We start from the raw sequence: 19,194 nt of genomic DNA on the forward strand, positions 1-19,194 counted from the left end.
GCATCAATCCACTTAAATTTTTATTTATCGAGAAATTTAGAAAGTTCTGATCCACAATTGGCTGGCTAATGAGGGTAAATTGCGTCGGTAATTTAAGTGTAATTGTAATACTACGATTTTCTATGTCTATGGGTACTCTATCGAGTGGGGCTTACTCTGTCGAGTAAGTATGTTTGGTTTACGAAACAGTGTCTTGCTGAAGGGTACTCGATCGAGTAAGTTGGGGACTCGATCGAGTAAGAGTCACTTGATCGAGTAAGTTACTTACTCGATCGAGTAAGTTGGTTTTGCGGGTTATTTTAGCCGGGTTTTGTTAGTAACGCGTGATTCATATTTAAAGATTTATGTCACTTTATTCATCACTTTTCACCTTTTCTAAAACCTTTCCAGAGAGAAAACAGTTACGTTGCTTTTATTCGTCGCGTTGCTATCAAATCCCAAAGGCTAAGATTGTCGGATCGTCGTGTTCTTTACGCCGTTGAGTTCATCGTGTCGAAGGTAAGATCCTTGTATAGTTTTTATATTGTTTCATTGATTTTGTTTAAAACCCTAATTGGGTAATTTAGGGGTTTTGGGAGTATAATGTTGTATTAGATGATGATGGTATGGTTATGTGATTATAGGAGGAGGTTTCGTTGAGGAGCAATATTGATTAGCTTCTTTGTGACGATCTCGTGATTGCTTATTCCAGGTAGGGTTTCCCTACTCGGTTATTCATTACATAGTTGTTGTTGTTGTTGTTGATGGTTGTTTAATGTTAATTGATTTACATCGTATTGGAATTGGTAATTGGTAATTGTTGTTGTATAATGTCGTTGGTTGTGTAATTGTTTGTTGTTCGCGAGGTGCACCCTCGGCTGAGTGGAGTCATTTGCGGGAGTGGCTTCACGCCCTTGATTCGCCCTCTGTGGAACCCGCCACAAAAGGGAATGTGCACATTAATGAACATGGGTTATCGCTCGGAATAGATGAGCGGGGATTAGGTGGGAACGGTTGCGGTCCCCCCACTCGCGGCGAGGAATATCTATTGCGAAGGGTATTCTGGCAGGAGTACACACTTTAGTGTGTAGTCAGGTGTGTGGAGTCGTGACGGAGTTTGGGTAATGTGTGTGTGTATCTTATATATTGTGTTTTGTGTAATCAGTAACTGACCCCGTTTAAATGTTTTGAAAATTATGGTGATCCATTCAGGGATGGTGAGTAGTTATTGAGCAGGTATGAGATGGACGCGCATGAGATAGCTGAGTTGAGTAACCACGAGATGTTTAGAAGTCTTCCGTTGTGTCTTTAAACATTTATTTACTTTAGTTGGTTTAACATTTTTGGAACAGTTGTATTTTCTTTTGACAATTTTGGTTTGGACATGTATTGTTTTAAACTTATTTAATAAAGTACATTCTTTTATGGTCCTTTTGATATACATTATTTCGGGTAATCGAGATGGTAACATTTCCTTGCATTAGGTGGTTCTGGTAAGGCACTTGGTGTATGGGGGTGTTACCGTAACTACCGGTACATTTGAGTGTATTCGAATTTAGTTTGTAAATGGGTATGTTCCATATTATATTGTTGAGATGTTCCCTCTTACATGGAGGAAGATCCCATTTAATTGGGTTAATACCACATGAGCTTGCATTGGGTTAATAATGTTGATGGGGCATATTCTGCACCGCTGACCAAGTCAACACACTGAGCAAGGTCAAAGATATCCACAGCAAGTCAACAACTTAGACAGCCTAGCCGATGCATCCCGTCGGCCTGTCACCCGGGTCTCGGCATGGCAACCAGCCAGCCGGGACACATAATCCGCGTACTCACATCCAAGACCCTCGGCCGGCCTGCCAAAGGTCCATCGGCCGAGGGTAGAACAGTCTTTCCACCTGATAGCCACTTGGCCACTTGGCCACTACGTGAAAAAAGGTGAAAGCCTATAAATACTCCTCAACCTTCTTTGAGGAGAGGATCGAACAATTAAAACCAAAATACACTATTCATCTGGTAATATCTCCCTTATCTCTCTACAACATATCTAGCCAAGTAACACAGCTTAATCCTTTAAGTTTACTGACTTGAGCGTCGGAGTGAGTACGCTTGGCACAAAGCCAAGCCCTCAGTTCGTTCATTGTTGCAGGAGAGGCCGAGAGGAACGATAGAGACGCGAGGAATCCAACTCAAGACATTATTCTACGAGCCACGGGTGGTAACGATACTTGCTCTGGAATTACACCCGGAACAATTGGCGCCGTCTGTGGGGAGAGACACTAGAAGCTAGTCACATTCATTCTCAAACAAAACAAAAAAAAAACAAATCAACAAAAACCCACCCAAAAAGCTAAGAAAATGTCGAAACAACAAGAGGTATTCGTGACGGACGAAACCGAATTTTACCACGATGATGCCGTCCACAAATCTGGAGTCGTGCAACCCTCCACCGGCGGAGTAATCCAACCAGAATTCGGGATGCCAATAATACCCGACACACGGTGCCGGCCCAACCAGGTCACCATCATGGGACAGGTGGTTGACGTAGCAAAGCTGAAGATGCTCCTGGACCTAATCGATGTACGCCCGCTCACGCTGTCACGCCGACAAGAGCGGCGGAAACTGTCCAGGAGGCTAGGGCCCAAAACGTGACTCCGAGAAATTTGAACGGAGCACTAGGAGAAGCCGACCCAGTCAAGACGCCGGGGGAGCCCAAAGTGGGCGCGGTAGACCTAAGTCCTTCCCGCACTCGTGGGAGGACAGCGTCCCCGCCGCACGAACGAGGCTGACCCCAAAGGAGCCAGAGGAGTCCGACTCAGCAGAGTTGGAGAAGAAGTCCGAGTCGAAGAAGGAGCCCCTCCCGCTACGGGGGGAGGAGCCAGGTTAGAGATGCAAGGAGCCGATCGCCGCGTGCCGTTCGACACGTGGTTAGGCAGCCCCTCAACGCCTACGTCCTGGAAGTCCCGGTGCCGCATAAGCTCAAGTTGCCACCTCTGTCATACAAGGGAGATAGTGATCCAGCCGACCACGCTGAGGCTTTCGAGTCTTACATGTCGGTATGGGAGCAGCCCGATGAGGTCTGGTGCCGAATTTTCCCAACAACTTTGCATGGGATGGCTCAGAGCTGGTACAAAGGGCTTCCCGACGGCTCGGTGTACTATTACGCCGACCTGAAGGACGCCTTTCTAGCCCAGTACTCTTGCAACAAGAGAAGGGCCGTAGAGACATCTGACCTCCTGACTATCAGACAGGAGGGGGGCGAGTCTCTCCGGAGCTATGTGAAGAGGTTTGATGGAAAGGTCCAGCAGATTCGAGAAATTAATCCGAGCCGGCGGCCTTGGCCGATGAAGGGCCTCCCAAGGGGAGCCTTAAAAACGAGCTCATCAAGAGCGGAGGCCGGGCTTGGACGCCGCCGGGAAGTTGGCCGACCAAGCCATCAAGGTGGAAGACTATCACAAGACACGGGTAGATCCCGGCCGAAGCCGAGCACTCGAAAAGAAGAGTCACGAAGCGGGGACAGTCAGGACGAAGGACGCCGCGACAACAACGGTTCGCGGTCCGATGGAAGACGCCGTGAGAATAATAGATCACGGTCGGACAGATCCGACCGGAAACAAGACTCGGCGGGCGCCGGGTGGAATTCAGGAACGTACCACCAGAGGCGGTATAGTGAAAAAACACCTCTCATCGTATCAGCCGCCGAGGTCTTCGCCCGAGCAAAACGAGGGCCGAAGTGGGAGAGACCCCCAAGCCAAAAAGCGACGGTGACACGAGCCGATCTTGTGAGTATCACGGCCACACCGGCCATCGACCAACGGCGCCGCCATCCGAAGAATGCCATAGAGAACCGATCCGGAAGGAGGCCTCGGCAAGTACGTTGCAAAAGGCCAAAAGACTGACGCTGGCAATCCAGATAAGAAGTCCGTCTTCGAGCGGATAGGAGTGATTCATGTTGTCATCGGGGGCAACGAGAACGGAGGGTCCGCTCATGGGCACAAACGACACCTAAACGAGCTATATCAGGCCATCAACTTTGTGCCCAACTCAGGGATCCCCTCTGCAAACATCCCCGATATGACCATTGGAGGAAAGGACTACGAAGGGGTCATCGCCCCTCACAGCGACCCGCTTGTAGTCAATTTGGACATATCCAACCACCTGGTCAAGAGGTGCCTGATTGACACAGGCGCATACACGAACATCATGTTTAGAGAGTGCTTTCTCGGCCTCGGCCTGAAGATCAAGGACTTGAGCCCCCGCACCAACCCCTATACGGCTTCTGCGGGGCCGGCCTAGTGCGCTGGGATCAATCAGACTCCGGTGACGTTCGGCGAAAAGAACGCGGCTAAAAACGTCCTAGCTGAGTTCGTGGTCATTGACGGCTCGTCCGCCTACAACGTTCTCATAGGCCGAGTCACCCTGAGCGAAGCCGACGCAGTAATGTCCATCCGGGCCCTAACACTGCTGTACGTCTCGGACCGGGGGGAAGCGCATAAGCTCGTCTCCAAAGACGAGAAGGATGAGGTGATCAACATCCAGATAGCTGCCCGAGGATGCAACATGCCATCCCTCAAAGAGGCGAGGAAGTCCGAAAAAGGAAAAAGCCCGTCCTTACAGCAGGAAGGCGACCTCATGGATGCAACTAGTGGCTGACTGGGGAGGGGTACCTGTGATGAGCCATTAGGGCATTGGTAATCTCGTAGAAATTTATGTAGCCGCGGAGGTGCCCAAAATAGCTGTGGACACCCCAACGCATGTTTTTACCTAATGAAAAACCATCCAAGCCTTCCATCAAAGCAAAATTTTCACATCAGTTATCTATCAAGAAACCGACGCCGGCTCACACTGTCATACCGACAAGAGCGGCAGTCGTTGCGAAGAAATATAGCGCGTCGTCGATCACCCCAAGTAGTAGACGCCACGGCAGTCACCCCAAGAGGTAGACTCCGTCGCAGATCACTCCAAGTGGTAGACGCCACGTAACACGCTATCAAGAAACCGACGCCGCTCACACTGTCATACCGACAAGAGCGGCGATCGTCGTTGCGAAGAAATATAGCGCCGTCGCAGATCACCCCAAGTAGTAGACGCCACGGCGATCACCCCAAGAGGTAGACTCCGTCGCGATCACTCCAAGTGGTAGACGCCACGTAACACGCTGTCAAGAAGCCGACGCCGGCTCACACTGTCATACCGACAAGAGCGGCGATCGTTGCGAAGAAATATAGCGCCGTCTTGATCACCCCAAGTAGTAGACGCCACGGCAGTCACCCCAAGAGGTAGACTCCGTCGCAGTCACTCCAAGTGGTAGACGCCACGTAACACGCTATCAAGAAACCGACGCCGGCTCACACTGTCATACCGACAAGAGCGGCAGTCAATAACGAAGAGCACTCGCCGGCTGATACCGTCACACCGGCAAGAATGGCAATCATCCTCAAGAAATAAATACCTCGACGGTCTCTACCCGCAGCGATCGATACTCGCGAAGTGATCAAAACGCCTTAGAAGCGTCGCACAGTTGAGGAACACACTCTAAAACCGCCTCGGCCAAGCCGAGGCGGAAACAGAGGCAAAAAAAATAATAATAATAATAATAATAATAAAAAAACGCTAAGTACAGATTGAGATGCTCAACTATTAGCACAAGGGAAAGGAAGATGAGATAAAGACCTCGGCCAGGCCGAAGGCGAAAGAAACGAACTATTATTAGATAAGTTACAAGATTACAAGTGAAAAGAATACAGACGACGGCCGTCCCCACAGGGATGAGCCGAAACACAACCTACCAAAGGTGTACAAAAAAAAAAGAAAAAGCAAAAGCTACAATTATGTTCAGGTACCAAGAGATAGCGGGGAGGAAGGGCTGAGTAATTGGCCCCCGAACAGCTGAAGCAGATCCGCTGTAAACTTGTTCTCATCAAGCAGCACATGGTAGCATGTGAGGAGCTGAAACAGATCTGCTGTAAACTTGCTCTCCTAAGCTCGTTGTTGTTCTTTTGCCGCCATCGATATCGGTAGCCGCATCTTCTTCAGTAGGCAACCCAGCAGCTTTTCTAGCAGCCTCAGCCTTGGCCTCGGCAGCCTCAGCTGCCCTCATCCTTTCGGCTTCTTCCTTGGCCACCCTAGCCTTCTCAGCAAGAGCTGTTTTCTCCGCGGCCGCCTCCCTCTCCATCTTCGCCTTCACCGCCTCCTTGGCCTTCTCCACCGCGGCTTTCTCCTTAGCCTCGAGCTTGTCATCAAGCGCAAAGACGTCGAACCCGCCCACGGGAAGGAACCATCAAGAGGGAAAAGCTCCCCGATAACTTCCCTAGCAGCATCTTCGGCCATATCCCGGAACTCGGCGCACAGTTTGGGGAGCATGGCGGTTTGGAGCATCTCGATGTCCATCTCCTTTTGCTTGATGATGGCCTCTTTGCCCCGAACCACCTCCGCCTGAGCCTTAAACAGGCCCCTGGACTCGTTCCTCTGCTGGAGATAGAGGTCGGCACGCCCCTGAGCAAGGTCACATTTCCTCAGCAACTTCGCAGCTTCGGCCGCCGCAGACTCTGCTTTAGCCCTCTCAGCAAGGACCTCCTTTTCAGCGTCCTCCCTAAGTTTTCTCTCAGCCAGGAGCGCCTTCTCGGCTTCTCCCCTAAGCCTCTGCTCATTGAGGAGCTCAAGCTTCGCCGACGCAGCCACCTGCTTAGTGGCGTTACGCTCATGAACAGCCCGAGCCACGGCCTTCTCTTGCTCCATGAGACGAGCACCGGTAGCCACGTTCCACCTCGCCAGCTCCCTAATTAGCTTCGTGCCCTCCTCTATAAGCTCGGAGACGGAAGCCTTCCGGGATGAAGGGACGGTGGTCACAATTTGAACACTAGCCCGCGGCTGGGAGATGAAAGCCTTCTGGGAAGAAGGGTTGACGGTGGCGCCTTGATCACCAACCTGCGCAGAGGACCCCACCGCCTGCTGCCCAACGTGAGCAATAGCCGACGGCGGCTGGTCTGCAGAAATTCAGTTAAAACATCAGTACCAACATTGACTTGTCAGAAACACCTAATGGCACGGCTAAATTTAAGCCACAAGCTAGATAGGTACCATGTTTGGCCTTCTTGACCGGAGGAGGAGGCACTTTGCCTTGCCGGCGGTAGAAGTTGCCCCTTTTCTCTTACGGATAAGGGGAGATCCTCTGCGTCGAGTCCCCCTCATCGGGAATATCAACAATCTCCACCTTCTTAGGGGAGGGAATGGGAGTTGGAACCGGTGTCTTCCGCGTCCGACGCACTACGCCGCTAACAACCCTCGCCTGCGCCTCCTCTTTGCTCAAGACCTTCAGCCGCTGTTCCAAAAGATCATTCGGCGACGTCCTGCGGTCATTGGCTAGAGCTTTGGGATGCAAGTTAGCAACGGTTTTATCTTTGTGCAGCCCCATTCTCCGAAGAAGATCCTCAGATAGGTCCGGTCCAAAATGATCTGCAAAAGAAACAAAGCAAGAATCAAGTAAAGGAAATAAATCGAAGTTCGAAAATAAAGGAACATTGAGAGCGACGATGGGCCTCACACCGACCCCACTCACCCCGTGCTAGGGCCGATATGAGGCCGACATAGCAAAGCGGCTCATCCTGAAGAATGATCTGCGTCGGGGGAATCCATCTTTTCGGTACCCCACTCTTGTCCACCTCAAAGAGCCTCATTGCCAGCCTCTCGTCCTCCTTAAGAACGACCCTGCTGGCATCCATTTTAAGATGCTTCCGAGTGACCCATCTGTCATGCTCCGCCCTAGTCTCACACCGCAAATTAACTGGTCTTTGGAAGGAGCGGGGCGGCGGATAGTCATCCGGCACTTTAACGAACACCCACCGACCTTGCCAGTCCTTGCAAGAAGAAAGTTTGTCAACAGAGACATAACCCTGTTCCGTCTGCACACTGTACCATCCGACGCGGCCAGGGAGTGACGGTTTAAGATGATGAAGTCGGCGGAATAAATTCACCGTCGGAGCCTCTCCCTTAAAAAGACAAAGCCAGACAAAACCAATTATGGTCCTCATGGCCAGCGGGTGCAGTTGGGCAACGGCAACGTTCATAGCTTTAATTATGGCCACAACGTACCCATTCAGCGGAAACCGGAGCCCGTACTCCAAATGCCGCATGTATACGCCAAGATCTGACCGGCGGAGGACAACACACGGCTCGACCCTCCTCGGGGATAACAATTTCGTATCCCCTACCAAAGAAAAAATGATCCTCGAAAAGTTTCCCGCCGGAACAACGGGCAAGCTTACGGGACCAAGCACGGTCAAGACGGATCTTACAGACATAGCCGTGATCCATGACGTACTGTCTCCCCTCACTAGGACGAGACCTTTCCACATCATCACCAAAATCATCACCAAGATCGCCAAAAGAGTCAGAATCCTCCCATTCCTCCAGAATTTGAGGATCAATTTCAGGAGAAGGAGACCTAGGGCCCCCCGACGCAGGCTTACTAGGTCCAAAGATCAATGAAGACATGATTCACAACAAATTACTAGCAAGAAAAATAAAAAAGTTTGCTTGTTTACCTTAAAGAAAAAACACTCGCCGGATCAAATACTCCGAAGATTAAGAAGACGAAGACAACCCTTGAAAGTTTGGAGAGATGAAGATTTTGGAGAAAAATTTTCGAAAATAAAATGGAGGCCAAAATCACGGAATAACTGCCCTATTTATAGAGAAAAGCCCATGAAGAAGGACCAATCAGGGCACTGACCCATGAAGCGTCAACCAATCGCCGAACATACAAGTGTCAAACATGCAACCGTGGGATGTCAATCGTTGCAACGATCGAACGTCAATCAATGCAACGGTGACCAAGCGTCTTCAACACGCCTATTCACATCTCTTCGATCGATCATCTTCCTCAACAAATTCCTAGGTATCTAGTCTCCGCCGGCCACCCGATCAACCAAGTGGGAGCACTACGGGGCAATCAAAATCAACTAAGCACTCTCGGCCACTGGTCTCGGCGTCATGTTCTTTTCCACATCGGATACCCTTTACGCATCCATGTGGAGGGGGGATTATGGTGTATGATACGGCCTAACAAGAGCCACGCCGGTACACAAGAAGAAGCCGATCTGAGAAAATTTGTGAAAGTTACTTGCGCGAGAATATACGCTCAAAAGTACATCGGAGCCCATACCACGGCATAGACTACGCTGGGGGCAAATTGATGGGGCATATTCGCACCGCCGACCAAGTCAACACACCGAGCAAGGTCAAAGATATCCACAAACAAGTCAACAACTTAGACGACCCTAGCCGATGCATCCGTCGGCACTGTCACCGGGTCTCGGCATGGCAACCACCGGTAGGGACACATAATCCGCGTACTCACATCCAAGACCCTCGTAGGCCCGCCAAAGGTCCATCGGCCGAGGGTAGAACGATCTTTCCACGATAGCCACTTGGCCACTTGGCTACTACGTGAAAAAAGGTGAAAGCCTATAAATACTCCTCAACCTTCTTTGAGGAGAGGATCGAACAATTAAAACCAAAATACACTATTCATCCTGTAATATCTCCTTATCTCTCTACAACATATCTAGCCAAGTAACACGGCTTAATCCTTTAAGTTTCCGACTTGAGCGTCGGAGTGAGTACGCTTGGCACAAAGCCAAGCCCTCAGTTCGTTCATTGTTGCAGGAGAGGCCGAGAGGAACGATAGAGACGCGAGGAATCCAACTCAAGACATTATTCTACGAGCCACGGGTGGTAACGATACTTGCTCTGGAATTACACCCGGAACAAATGTAACACCCCGACCCAAATCGGGTCGGGAGCGGTTACTTATGATAGCTCACTAGGCTGTGTACATAGCCCACGGATCAACACGGGTCTTTTATAGCGCATTTTGTCTTCACTCATGCACATCCCGGGAACCTCCCGACCCAATTTCGGTCGGGGTGTTACAAATAACACATTGGGTTAATATCATTGCTAGTTTATCTGATGGTTTCAACTTTCGAGTATGGGCTTACGTTTTTGCCCTTACTTATGTGAGGCTTCTTTGAGAAGATACTACCAGCATTTAGACGAGTGTTGAGTAGACCTAGCAAAATCAACCCGATCCGATTAACCCGACCCGAGACTGAAATTGACCCGAACTACAGCACCTAAATATGACCCGAAACCCGAATTAACCCTACCCGACTCGAAAATAGCCCGGACTTTCTTGACCCATAACAGACCCGACCCGAAAGGACATGCTCCGAAACCAGCCAACCGAAAATGACCTGACAAAGCATAATTCTAATTGATCCAAAAAGTCTTAAAATGACTTTTTCTCTCTTAATTACTAACCTGAAATAACCTAATTGACCCAAAACAGATCCGATCAACAAACCCAAAAAACACATGTAAGCCGAAATGACCCGACTCAAACTGGCCGACCCGACTGACCCGTTAGCCACATCTACACTACTGTTGAGGCAACAAAAATCAGATTACATAAAAGGAAAAGAGGAAAACGAAGAAACAATCCCGTATTACCCCAAAACCCCAAATTTGAAGATTCGATTCCAGCATCATACGAGTTCGGATTGCCGCCAAATTTTGGGAGGTTGTTCATACATGCAAGGGGAAGATTTATGCCAATTTTCGTGCCATTCGGACTTCTCTAGACTGGTATTCTCGTTCAGCTACTTTTGTGTAGTTTTATGCTTGTATACCGCTATTTAGCGACGTTTCTTGTGATTGATTGTGCCAAGAGTATTCCTTGATGTTGTGGCCTTGTGGCTGTCCCTAGTAGTGACTAGGGAGGATTATTTTCTGTATCCACTTTGATTCTTGTTGATTAGTGGAAGGGCTTGGTGTCGGCTTACGGCATCCGTGGCTTTTCCCTAATCGGGTTTCCCCGTATATCCTTGTGTGTTGATTTGGCTACTGTTTTTATGTTGTTTATTTGCCTTAGTATTGCTGCCAATTTCTTGTCGCAATTGCATTTTGGTTAATTTCCTGTCTTACGACACAAAAGGGGAAAAGTGGGTGTATTATTTATTTCCGCTGTGTGTTTGTGTGCTCTACTCCCTTTTCCCAACATATATAAAGTAAGTTTGGGAAGTATGGAGGTATACTTGCATAATTCTTTACGAATTTGTGGTATAGTTTTCGTTCGAAAGACTATGACTGGGTCAATCATCTTGACGAAAATCTCCGAAGAGTGTAGGGTCACAACTCTTCAAAAACAAAGTTCCATGTTCCCCTCATCACATATGAGAGAAGAAGATTTACAAAAAAAATTAATCATCTTCTACAATCTACATCTAGAACGAAATAACGAACAACATATAAATATAAGATTAATTGAATCTAATATAAATACATGGAAGACTTAGACTACAAGTATTTACTCATATAAATATGGTTGAATTGTACTATTAAAGCGAAAACGATTCGGTGTGATCTAATCATTATTTTCTGTTCGTGTCCGACTACTTCTCCACCAATCTCCAAACCTTAAAATACTTGGGACATCTTGTAAAGTTATCGTCATTTACCCTACGACCAAGAGAAATGTGTGTATAGACAAAATAAACAAAAGACGGTAGCCACAAAATTTCATGATCGTCATATCCGCTACAAGCCTACAACCAAGTGAAATGAAATGTATGTATATTAGATATGGCAAACCGGGTCATTCGATTGGTTTTAAATTGGGTTAGATTGGTTTGGTTTTATTTCGGTTTGACTTTAATTTCGGCTTCGATTCTATTTCGAATTTCGATCATTTCAGGTACCCACTTTAGTTTGGTTCGAATCAATATGAGTTCAGCTGAGCTTTGGGTCATAATTCTCTTACGTCGGGGTCAAGAAAATTGGCTTAATGTTCCTTATACTTTTCAATTTGAATGTAATAATTCAAAATTCTTGTTCCGTCACTTATTATGATATTTGTTTTATTAGTTCATTTATTGCATAATACTCCGTACTGATTCTTTTATATGCTAGTGACGAATAGAAATTAGAAAGAGAGGCGGCTGAGATGAAAACCGTGGAGGTTTGTTTTGAATCTAACGCAAACTGATATGAAGGCTCGAAGGGAAAATTTATTATTCACATTTGTTTTTGAGGTTTTACATTGATTATATTTAGTATGGATAAAGTTCTCTAAAATAGTAGTTAATTTGGAAAATAAATTTTGTGTTAATGGTTATTTTGGTAGAAAATCATGGTTTGACAGCTTGGAAAATTTCAAGTAATCATGTGCTATAGTCTACTCAGTCCGAAAAAAAATGAATATTACTCAGTCTTCTCAATAGGAACCTCAGAGCTTAGCCTCTTTACTTTGTGCTTCGACCGCTTCCTGAATTTTATGATCATACTTGGATGTTGAGTATGAATATTGAGCAACTAGGGCTGACTTTTTCAGTTCCGACTTCTGACTAGACCATTCCTTGATGAGAATTGACAGCCGAATGAGAGCTGATAATTATTATTACCCCTTCTACTAAACGCATGATGAAAGAGCAATGCTGATAATTAACCACCTATTATATTATACTCCACCTATTATATTATACTCCACGGAAATACAAGAGTTTCTGAAAAGTTTCGCATTATGCGCATAGTTTTGACCGAGCTTTGTTGAATTAGCTTAGCCCAATGATCTGAGTATAGTTTTGACCGTGCTTTGTTGAATAAGCTTATCCCAATGATCTGTGCATAGTTTTGACCAAGCTTTGTTGAATAAGCTTAGCCCAATGATCTGCGCATAGTTTTGACCGAGCTTTGAATAAGCTTAGCCCAATGATCTGGATAACAATAGAAAAATAAAGTGATATAGATGAAGTCATTGGATTGCTTTTATCATGTTTGGTACACAAAGCTAAGCAAGCAACCGTGAAATCCAACGCTGTGGACTTGGTGTATCCATTTGTCATACATTCCATTTCTACTTTGCTCATCTTAAGTTCTATAATTGTCGTCATCCGACTTCTTGTATCCATTCATCGTCTTAAGTTGTATAATCGGGGTCAATGTCGTCTATTACTGTTCCGATGTCAATGGAGTCTCCAGAATATGGTGGGAGGTTGGAGCTGCAGTTCTTCGTAAAAATTATGGCAGGGGGTAAAACGCTAGTACTGCAGGCCAATATGGAGGACACTGTCGAGCATTTGCACAGAAAGATAGACATTATCACAGGAATCCCAGTAACAGAACAGAGGCTTATTTACAGAGGGAAGCAACTCCAATGGTGGCAGACGATGGAGGACTGTGGCGTTCAAAACGACACCAGCATACAGCTTGAAGGCCGAATACGAAGCACTGGTAACACTGAGGCGTGGCGCCTCATATCTGAAATGGTCCATCTTATTTCAGAGGTGAGTAGGGATGACACTTCTTTTATTGACTCTGGAATGGTAAAAGAGAAGGCAGATCAGTTCATGTCGCTGTTAGCCAATGATAAGACTGATTGTTATAAGATATTCTTGGACGCCTACGCTGCACAAGCGTTTGTTATGATGTATATGTCGGTGAAGAAGACCAATAAGGACTCTGCAGACGAGTGTATTAGATGTTTCATGAGCTTGGGGGGTAAAAACAGAGGCGAGAATGCATATCGTGCTATGATGCTTTTGGAGTTTTGTAGGTTACTTAAGACGGTGGTGCCTCCTGCTGATGTCTTGTACCTGCACTGTCGGAGTGCTCTTGGGATTATGCTGAATGAGGTCGAGGTCGAGTGTAGGTTAAATGGGAATTCTTACGTGGACGGGGAGAGTCAGATTCTCTTTGTTGCTGTTATTGACCTGTTCCCTATCTTGGAGCAAGTAGGACGCAGTCTGCGGAAGGACTTAGTACTGCCTAGTACCACTTCAACTACCCAGTGCAGGTTTTTGGATCAGAATGTGTCTGATTTTTCTGCATTTCTAAAGCCTGTACTGACTATCATTGCGAGGGAACTTGCTGCTGCACCAGATTCTCTCAAGGGTAAGGGTAAAGGTAAGGAAGCAGGAAAAGTCTGCTCATTAAGTGATGAGGTTGATCGTCTCTTCTATCTTTTCATTGATCTGCTCAGTCAGATTGAAAAATCTATGCTGGAAATGAAGGGTATTAACAGAAAGAATGATGCTCAAGCCTTTCCAAATAGTTGGTCTCACTATCTTACTATTCTCAAGGAATTGAGAAACATCGCACTTATTTATCCTGGTTTGGAGGTCCGACTTTTAACCATAATGAGAAAGAATAAAGTAGTGGTGAATGCTCTTGTTGTTATATATGCTTCCTGTGTTGATGATCATGTGTGGCTTATTAAGCTTAAGGATGTCCTAGACTTTGAATCCAGGCGACATTTAGCATTGTTGATGTTCCCTAAAGTTAATGGAGATTATGAGGAATTACATGAGATGTTGATAGACAGGTCTCGATTGCTGGCTGAATCTTTCGAGTATATATATAATGCAGATCCATCTTCTTTACAAGTTGGTCTTTTTATGGGATTCGTAAATGAAGAAGCTAAAGGCCCTGGTGTTTTAAGGGAGTGGTTTTGCCTAGTGTGCCAAGCTTTGTTTGATCCACATAATGCCCTTTTTATCGCCTGCCCCTTGGACCGTCGAAGGTTCTATCCTAATCCAGGCAAGTATATTTTCGGCTATTCCCACTTAATACAACCTGCACAGTTATCATATAAACTTGGTAGTTCTTTGACGCTTAACAGTTTTATTAAACCAATTGACACTCTTGTGAGGAGATACCATTATGAATTCCTTGTTGACATTAGTTTAAAACTTCTCAGAGTAAATGGTGAATTGGATATGGTTGTTTAATTAGCTTAAATCTTCTGTTCTTGTCATTGTGAATATGTTTCTCGGATGGCTTTCCGTGTTTTACATATTTGGTCGGCCATGGCTTTTCATTTTCGTGTCCTTCTTTTGCATTATATCATTGCAGCCTCCAAGATAGATCCCCTCCATCTTCAATACTTCCAATTTGCTGGTAGAGTAATTGCTTTAGCCTTTATGTACAAGATTCAAATTGAAGGTTTTCTTGATCGTGTATTTTTCTTGCAATTAGCTGGAAGAAATGTTACTGTGGAAGACATTAAGGATGCAGATCCATGCATTTATAAAAGCTGCAAACAAATTTTGGAAATGGATCCTGAATTTTTGGATTCTGATGCACTTTTTCTGACATTTGTTACTGAAACTGAAGAGCTTGGATCGAAGGAAGTCGTGGAACTCTGTTCTGGAGGTCATGACATTATTGTGAATAGCAAAAATAGAGAGGAATATGTTCACCTCATTGTTCAACAGCGTTTTGTTAAATCCATTGCACAACAAGTGTCTTCCTTCGCTCAAGGTTTTACTGACATTCTTCGTGACAATAATCTCTCTACAGCCTTTTTTAAAATCCTAGAGCAGGAAGATCTTGATTGGATGTTGCATGGAAGTGAAAGTCAGGAAATTTCTGTTGAAGATTGGAAGGCACATACTAAGTATGTCGGTTATGAAAATTCCGATCCACAAATTGATTGGTTTTGGAAGGTATATAGAAGTCATGCCTTATTGATCCTGATGGAATTTCTTTGTCTGCAATGTATCCCGACCTGGCTTTATGTCGCCAGTAGGTCTAATTGTGATATCCGGGTATTGCAGGTTGTTGAACAGTTGAATGCGGAGCAGAAGAAAACTCTACTTTTCTTTTGGACATCAGTAAAGTATCTTCCAGTTGAAGGGTTTCGCGGTTTGGCTTCTGAACTTTTCATATACAAGTCATTGGAGCCCCAAGACCGATTGCCTTCATCCCACACCTGCTTTTACCAACTGTGTATCCCGACTTACCCCACAAAAGCCATCATGCAAGATCGTCTCCGAGTCATTACCCAAGACCATGTTGGTTTTAGCTTTGGAACACTGTGACAATAATGGTTTGATTTGGATGATAGTATGATACTGACCACTGTGATTTGTACATAGAAACCATTTCACATAACTATTTTTTAAAGTAATAAAAATTTATAGCATTACCCTAGTCCATAATCTATTAATCTCTCCCAAGTCACTCATCTCCTGTCACTTAACTTTTTAAGCTTTCGTTTAAAGTCTATAGATTTTTTAAACATTTCTAATATAGAAAGGGAAACAAATAAATGAGACCCAAATATGGAATAGGTAAACAAATTACTAGGTCAGATTGACGGAGGGAGTAACTATTTTTAACTTCAACAAATTGCAATAATTTTTTAGATTACTTAGAAAAACGATTCTTATGTCAAATGAGTGATTTTCTAAAAAATTCCAAGTATATGCATAGTTGTGACTTGTGACTTGTGACTTGTGACGGAGTTTGTTGAATGAGCATAGCTATTTAACCGTCCAGCATTTGCTAAAGTGGCGCTAAATCAGTTCATGGCGCTGGCAGTAGATGAAAAAAACTTGAATGATGAGAATTCGAATGATAAGACTGATTATCATAAGATAGTCATGGATGCCTATGCACCGTAGGCGTTGGTTATGATGTACAGGTCAGCCGAACAGAAGACACGAAGTGTGCAGATGAGTGTATCAGGTGTATCATGAGCTTGGGGGGCAATGGTAAAAGCGAGAGCGTGTGCTCTGCTATGATGCTGTTGGAGTTTTGTAAGCAACTTAAGACTTCAGTGCCTGAGGATGACGTCTTGTACCTGGACTGTTTGACTGCTCGTGGGGTTAAGCTGGATGGGGTCGATGTGGCGTGTAGGTCCACGCGAGATTCTGAGAAGATTATTCCCTTTATTGCTGTCCAAGACGTGTTCCTGTTCTTGGAGCAAGTAGGACAGAGGTTGCGGACTACAGGGGAGCCATGCCTTCAGGATGTCTCTCATTTTTCTGCATTTCTGAAGCCTATACTTAGCGTCATTGCAAGCAAACTTGATGCTACTGCAGCTTCTTGCAAAGCCCGAGAAAAAGGAAAGGCCTGTCTTTTAGGTGACGATTTTAATGATCTTTACTCTCTTTTCTTTGATCTGCTCCATTAGACCGGAAACTGTTTGGGCAAAATGGAGCAGGTTTATCTAGACAGAACTAAGGGTGACAGAATTCATCCAACTGGTTGGTCTCACTATCTTGTTATTCTGAGGGAATTGAGAAGCATCGCGATTCTCTATCCAGCTTTTGAGGATTGCTTTTGGACCATGATGAAAAACAATAAAGTAATGGTAAATGCTCTCGTTGTTTTACACACTACCCATGTTGAGGATCATGCTTGGCTTCTTAAGCGTAAGGAAAAGGATATCCTAAAATTCAAGTCCAGGCGGCATTTAGTGATGTTCATGTTCCCGGAACGAGCTAATGAGGGAATACATGAGATGTTGATAGATAGGTCTCAATTGTTGACTGAATCTTTTTGAGTATATATACAATGCTGACCCATCTTCTTTGCAAAATGGTCTCTTTATGGGATTCAAAAATGAAAGAGCTACAGGCCCGGGTGTATTAAGAGAGTGGTTTTACCTAGTTTGCCAAGCTTTGTTTGATCCACGGAATGCCCTTTTCATCGCAGGCCCCTTGGACCGTCGAAGGGTCTATCCTAATCCAGGCAAGAAAATTTGTCTTCTCTTTGTATGGTTCTCAGTTCTGCCCCTCTCACCCCTTAATTACACCTGCAGATTAATGATATAAACGTTTTAGCTTGTCTTTGTTGCATCAAGTTTTTGTTAGACGGATTGCCACTCTAATCAGGATATCATTGTAATTTTTTTGTATGACACTAGTCTAAAACTTCTCAGAGATGTTGGAATTTCATTGCACTGGGTTCTTTGTCGAGGGAATATATACGGAATATATCACATTGTCACTCAATAGAATTAATCTTCATGAGTTACCGTCAGTAGTGCCAGATGAACAATGGCTGCTTATAGCCTCTTTGATCCCATACTCTTATTTTTCACGTTCAATACATTGTGCAGCCTCCAAGGTGCATCCCGCATACATTGAGTACTTCTGCTTTGCTGGTAGAGTAATTGCTTTAGCCATGATGCACAAGATTCAAATTGGAGGTTTTATTGACCGTGTATTTTACTTGCAATTAGCTGGAAGAACTGTTTATCTGAATGATATTAAGGATGCATATCCATACCTCTATAAAAGCTGCCAACAAATATTGGAGATGGATCCTGAATTTGTCGATTCTGATGCGCTTTGTCTGACATTTGTCACTGAAACTGAAGAGCTTGGAATGAGGAAAGTTGTGGAACTATGTACTGGTGGGAAACGCAGAGTTGTGAACAGCAAAAACAGGAAGGCATATGTTTATCTTATTGTTCAGCAACGTTTTGTTACATCTATTGCAGAACAGGTGTCTTCCTTTTCTTTTGGACATCAATGTAGGCAATCAGTCTAATGAATGTTATTCTGGCATTGCAGGTCGTCAAAGAGCTGAATGTGGAGCAGAAGAAAACTCTACTTTTCTTTTGGACATGAATAAGGTATCTTCCAGTTGAGGGGTTTCGCTGTTTGGCCTCTAAGCTGTTTATTCACAAATCATTGGATCCCCAAGACCGATTGCCTTCATCCCACACATGTTTTTACCATCTTTGTATCCCAAAATATCCCACAAAAGCCATAATGGAAACTCGTCTGCGGGTCATTACCCAGGAGCATGTTGGTTGTAGCTTTGGAACACCGGTGACATGTCTGATTCGAAAGATGTTGGCCACTAGGATATGCACATAAGAAGGCCTTTGGTTTAAAGTCCATATTATTTTGTAGGCTACTGAGTTTAGATTAAGAGTGAATTCGATAAAGACAATTGTTGATCGTTCCTCAAAATGACGTTCATTACAAAATTATTTCCAAATTAACCATTTCACACAACTATTCTTTAGTAAACTTTGTACATATGTTGACGACATTAAATTATGTGTGTTTATTTTTGTTTGTGTTATCTAGGATGTATAAAGTTGATCATTATTTCCAGTTTACTTGACTATTTACTTTACTTTGGTGAACTCATACATTGTTTATACTAACATTCTAACAACAAAGTAGGTTCAAGTAGACTTGGCAAACGGGTTAATTGGGTTGGGTTCGAGTGGGGCCAGTTCGGGTCTGATCAATTTAGATCTCTCCTTGAATTCGAGTTAATTGGGGGTTGGGTCGGGCCATTTTGAGTTTTGGGTCTGTTTCGACTTTCAGGTCTGTTGGTCGGGTCTGTTTCAAGTCGAGTCATTTTCGGGTCAATGAATAAGAGATAGAAAGCCATTTCAAGCCTTTT

General features: G+C 44.9%; 1 protein-coding gene and 1 pseudogene across 5 annotated transcripts; both read left to right on the forward strand.

Moving 5' to 3' along the window:
• Positions 1 to 10,359: 10,359 nt before the first annotated feature.
• Positions 10,360 to 18,791, forward strand: LOC141642497 (E3 ubiquitin-protein ligase UPL5-like). 5 transcript variants are annotated; one of them, XR_012543325.1, is made up of 4 exons: positions 10,360 to 14,577; positions 14,893 to 15,485; positions 15,597 to 18,276; positions 18,345 to 18,791. XR_012543325.1 is itself a non-coding variant. In XM_074451333.1 (4 exons), exons 1-4 carry the CDS (start codon positions 12,981 to 12,983, stop codon positions 15,858 to 15,860), a joined length of 2,376 nt encoding a protein of 791 aa, XP_074307434.1. In that variant the 5' UTR covers positions 10,360 to 12,980; the 3' UTR covers positions 15,861 to 18,791. The 5 variants fall into 5 exon arrangements, 3 of the variants coding, with proteins under 3 accessions (XP_074307434.1, XP_074307433.1, XP_074307435.1); XR_012543326.1 differs by having other exon boundaries at positions 15,597 to 18,222; XM_074451333.1 differs by having other exon boundaries at positions 14,893 to 14,937; positions 15,016 to 15,485; positions 15,597 to 18,791.
• On the forward strand, positions 16,350 to 18,791 carry LOC141642498 (E3 ubiquitin-protein ligase UPL5-like; annotated as a pseudogene).
• Positions 18,792 to 19,194: the final 403 nt, after the last annotated feature.

Source organism: Silene latifolia, chromosome 2, assembly GCF_048544455.1.
Source record: "Silene latifolia isolate original U9 population chromosome 2, ASM4854445v1, whole genome shotgun sequence".
NCBI lineage: Eukaryota > Viridiplantae > Streptophyta > Magnoliopsida > Caryophyllales > Caryophyllaceae > Silene > Silene latifolia.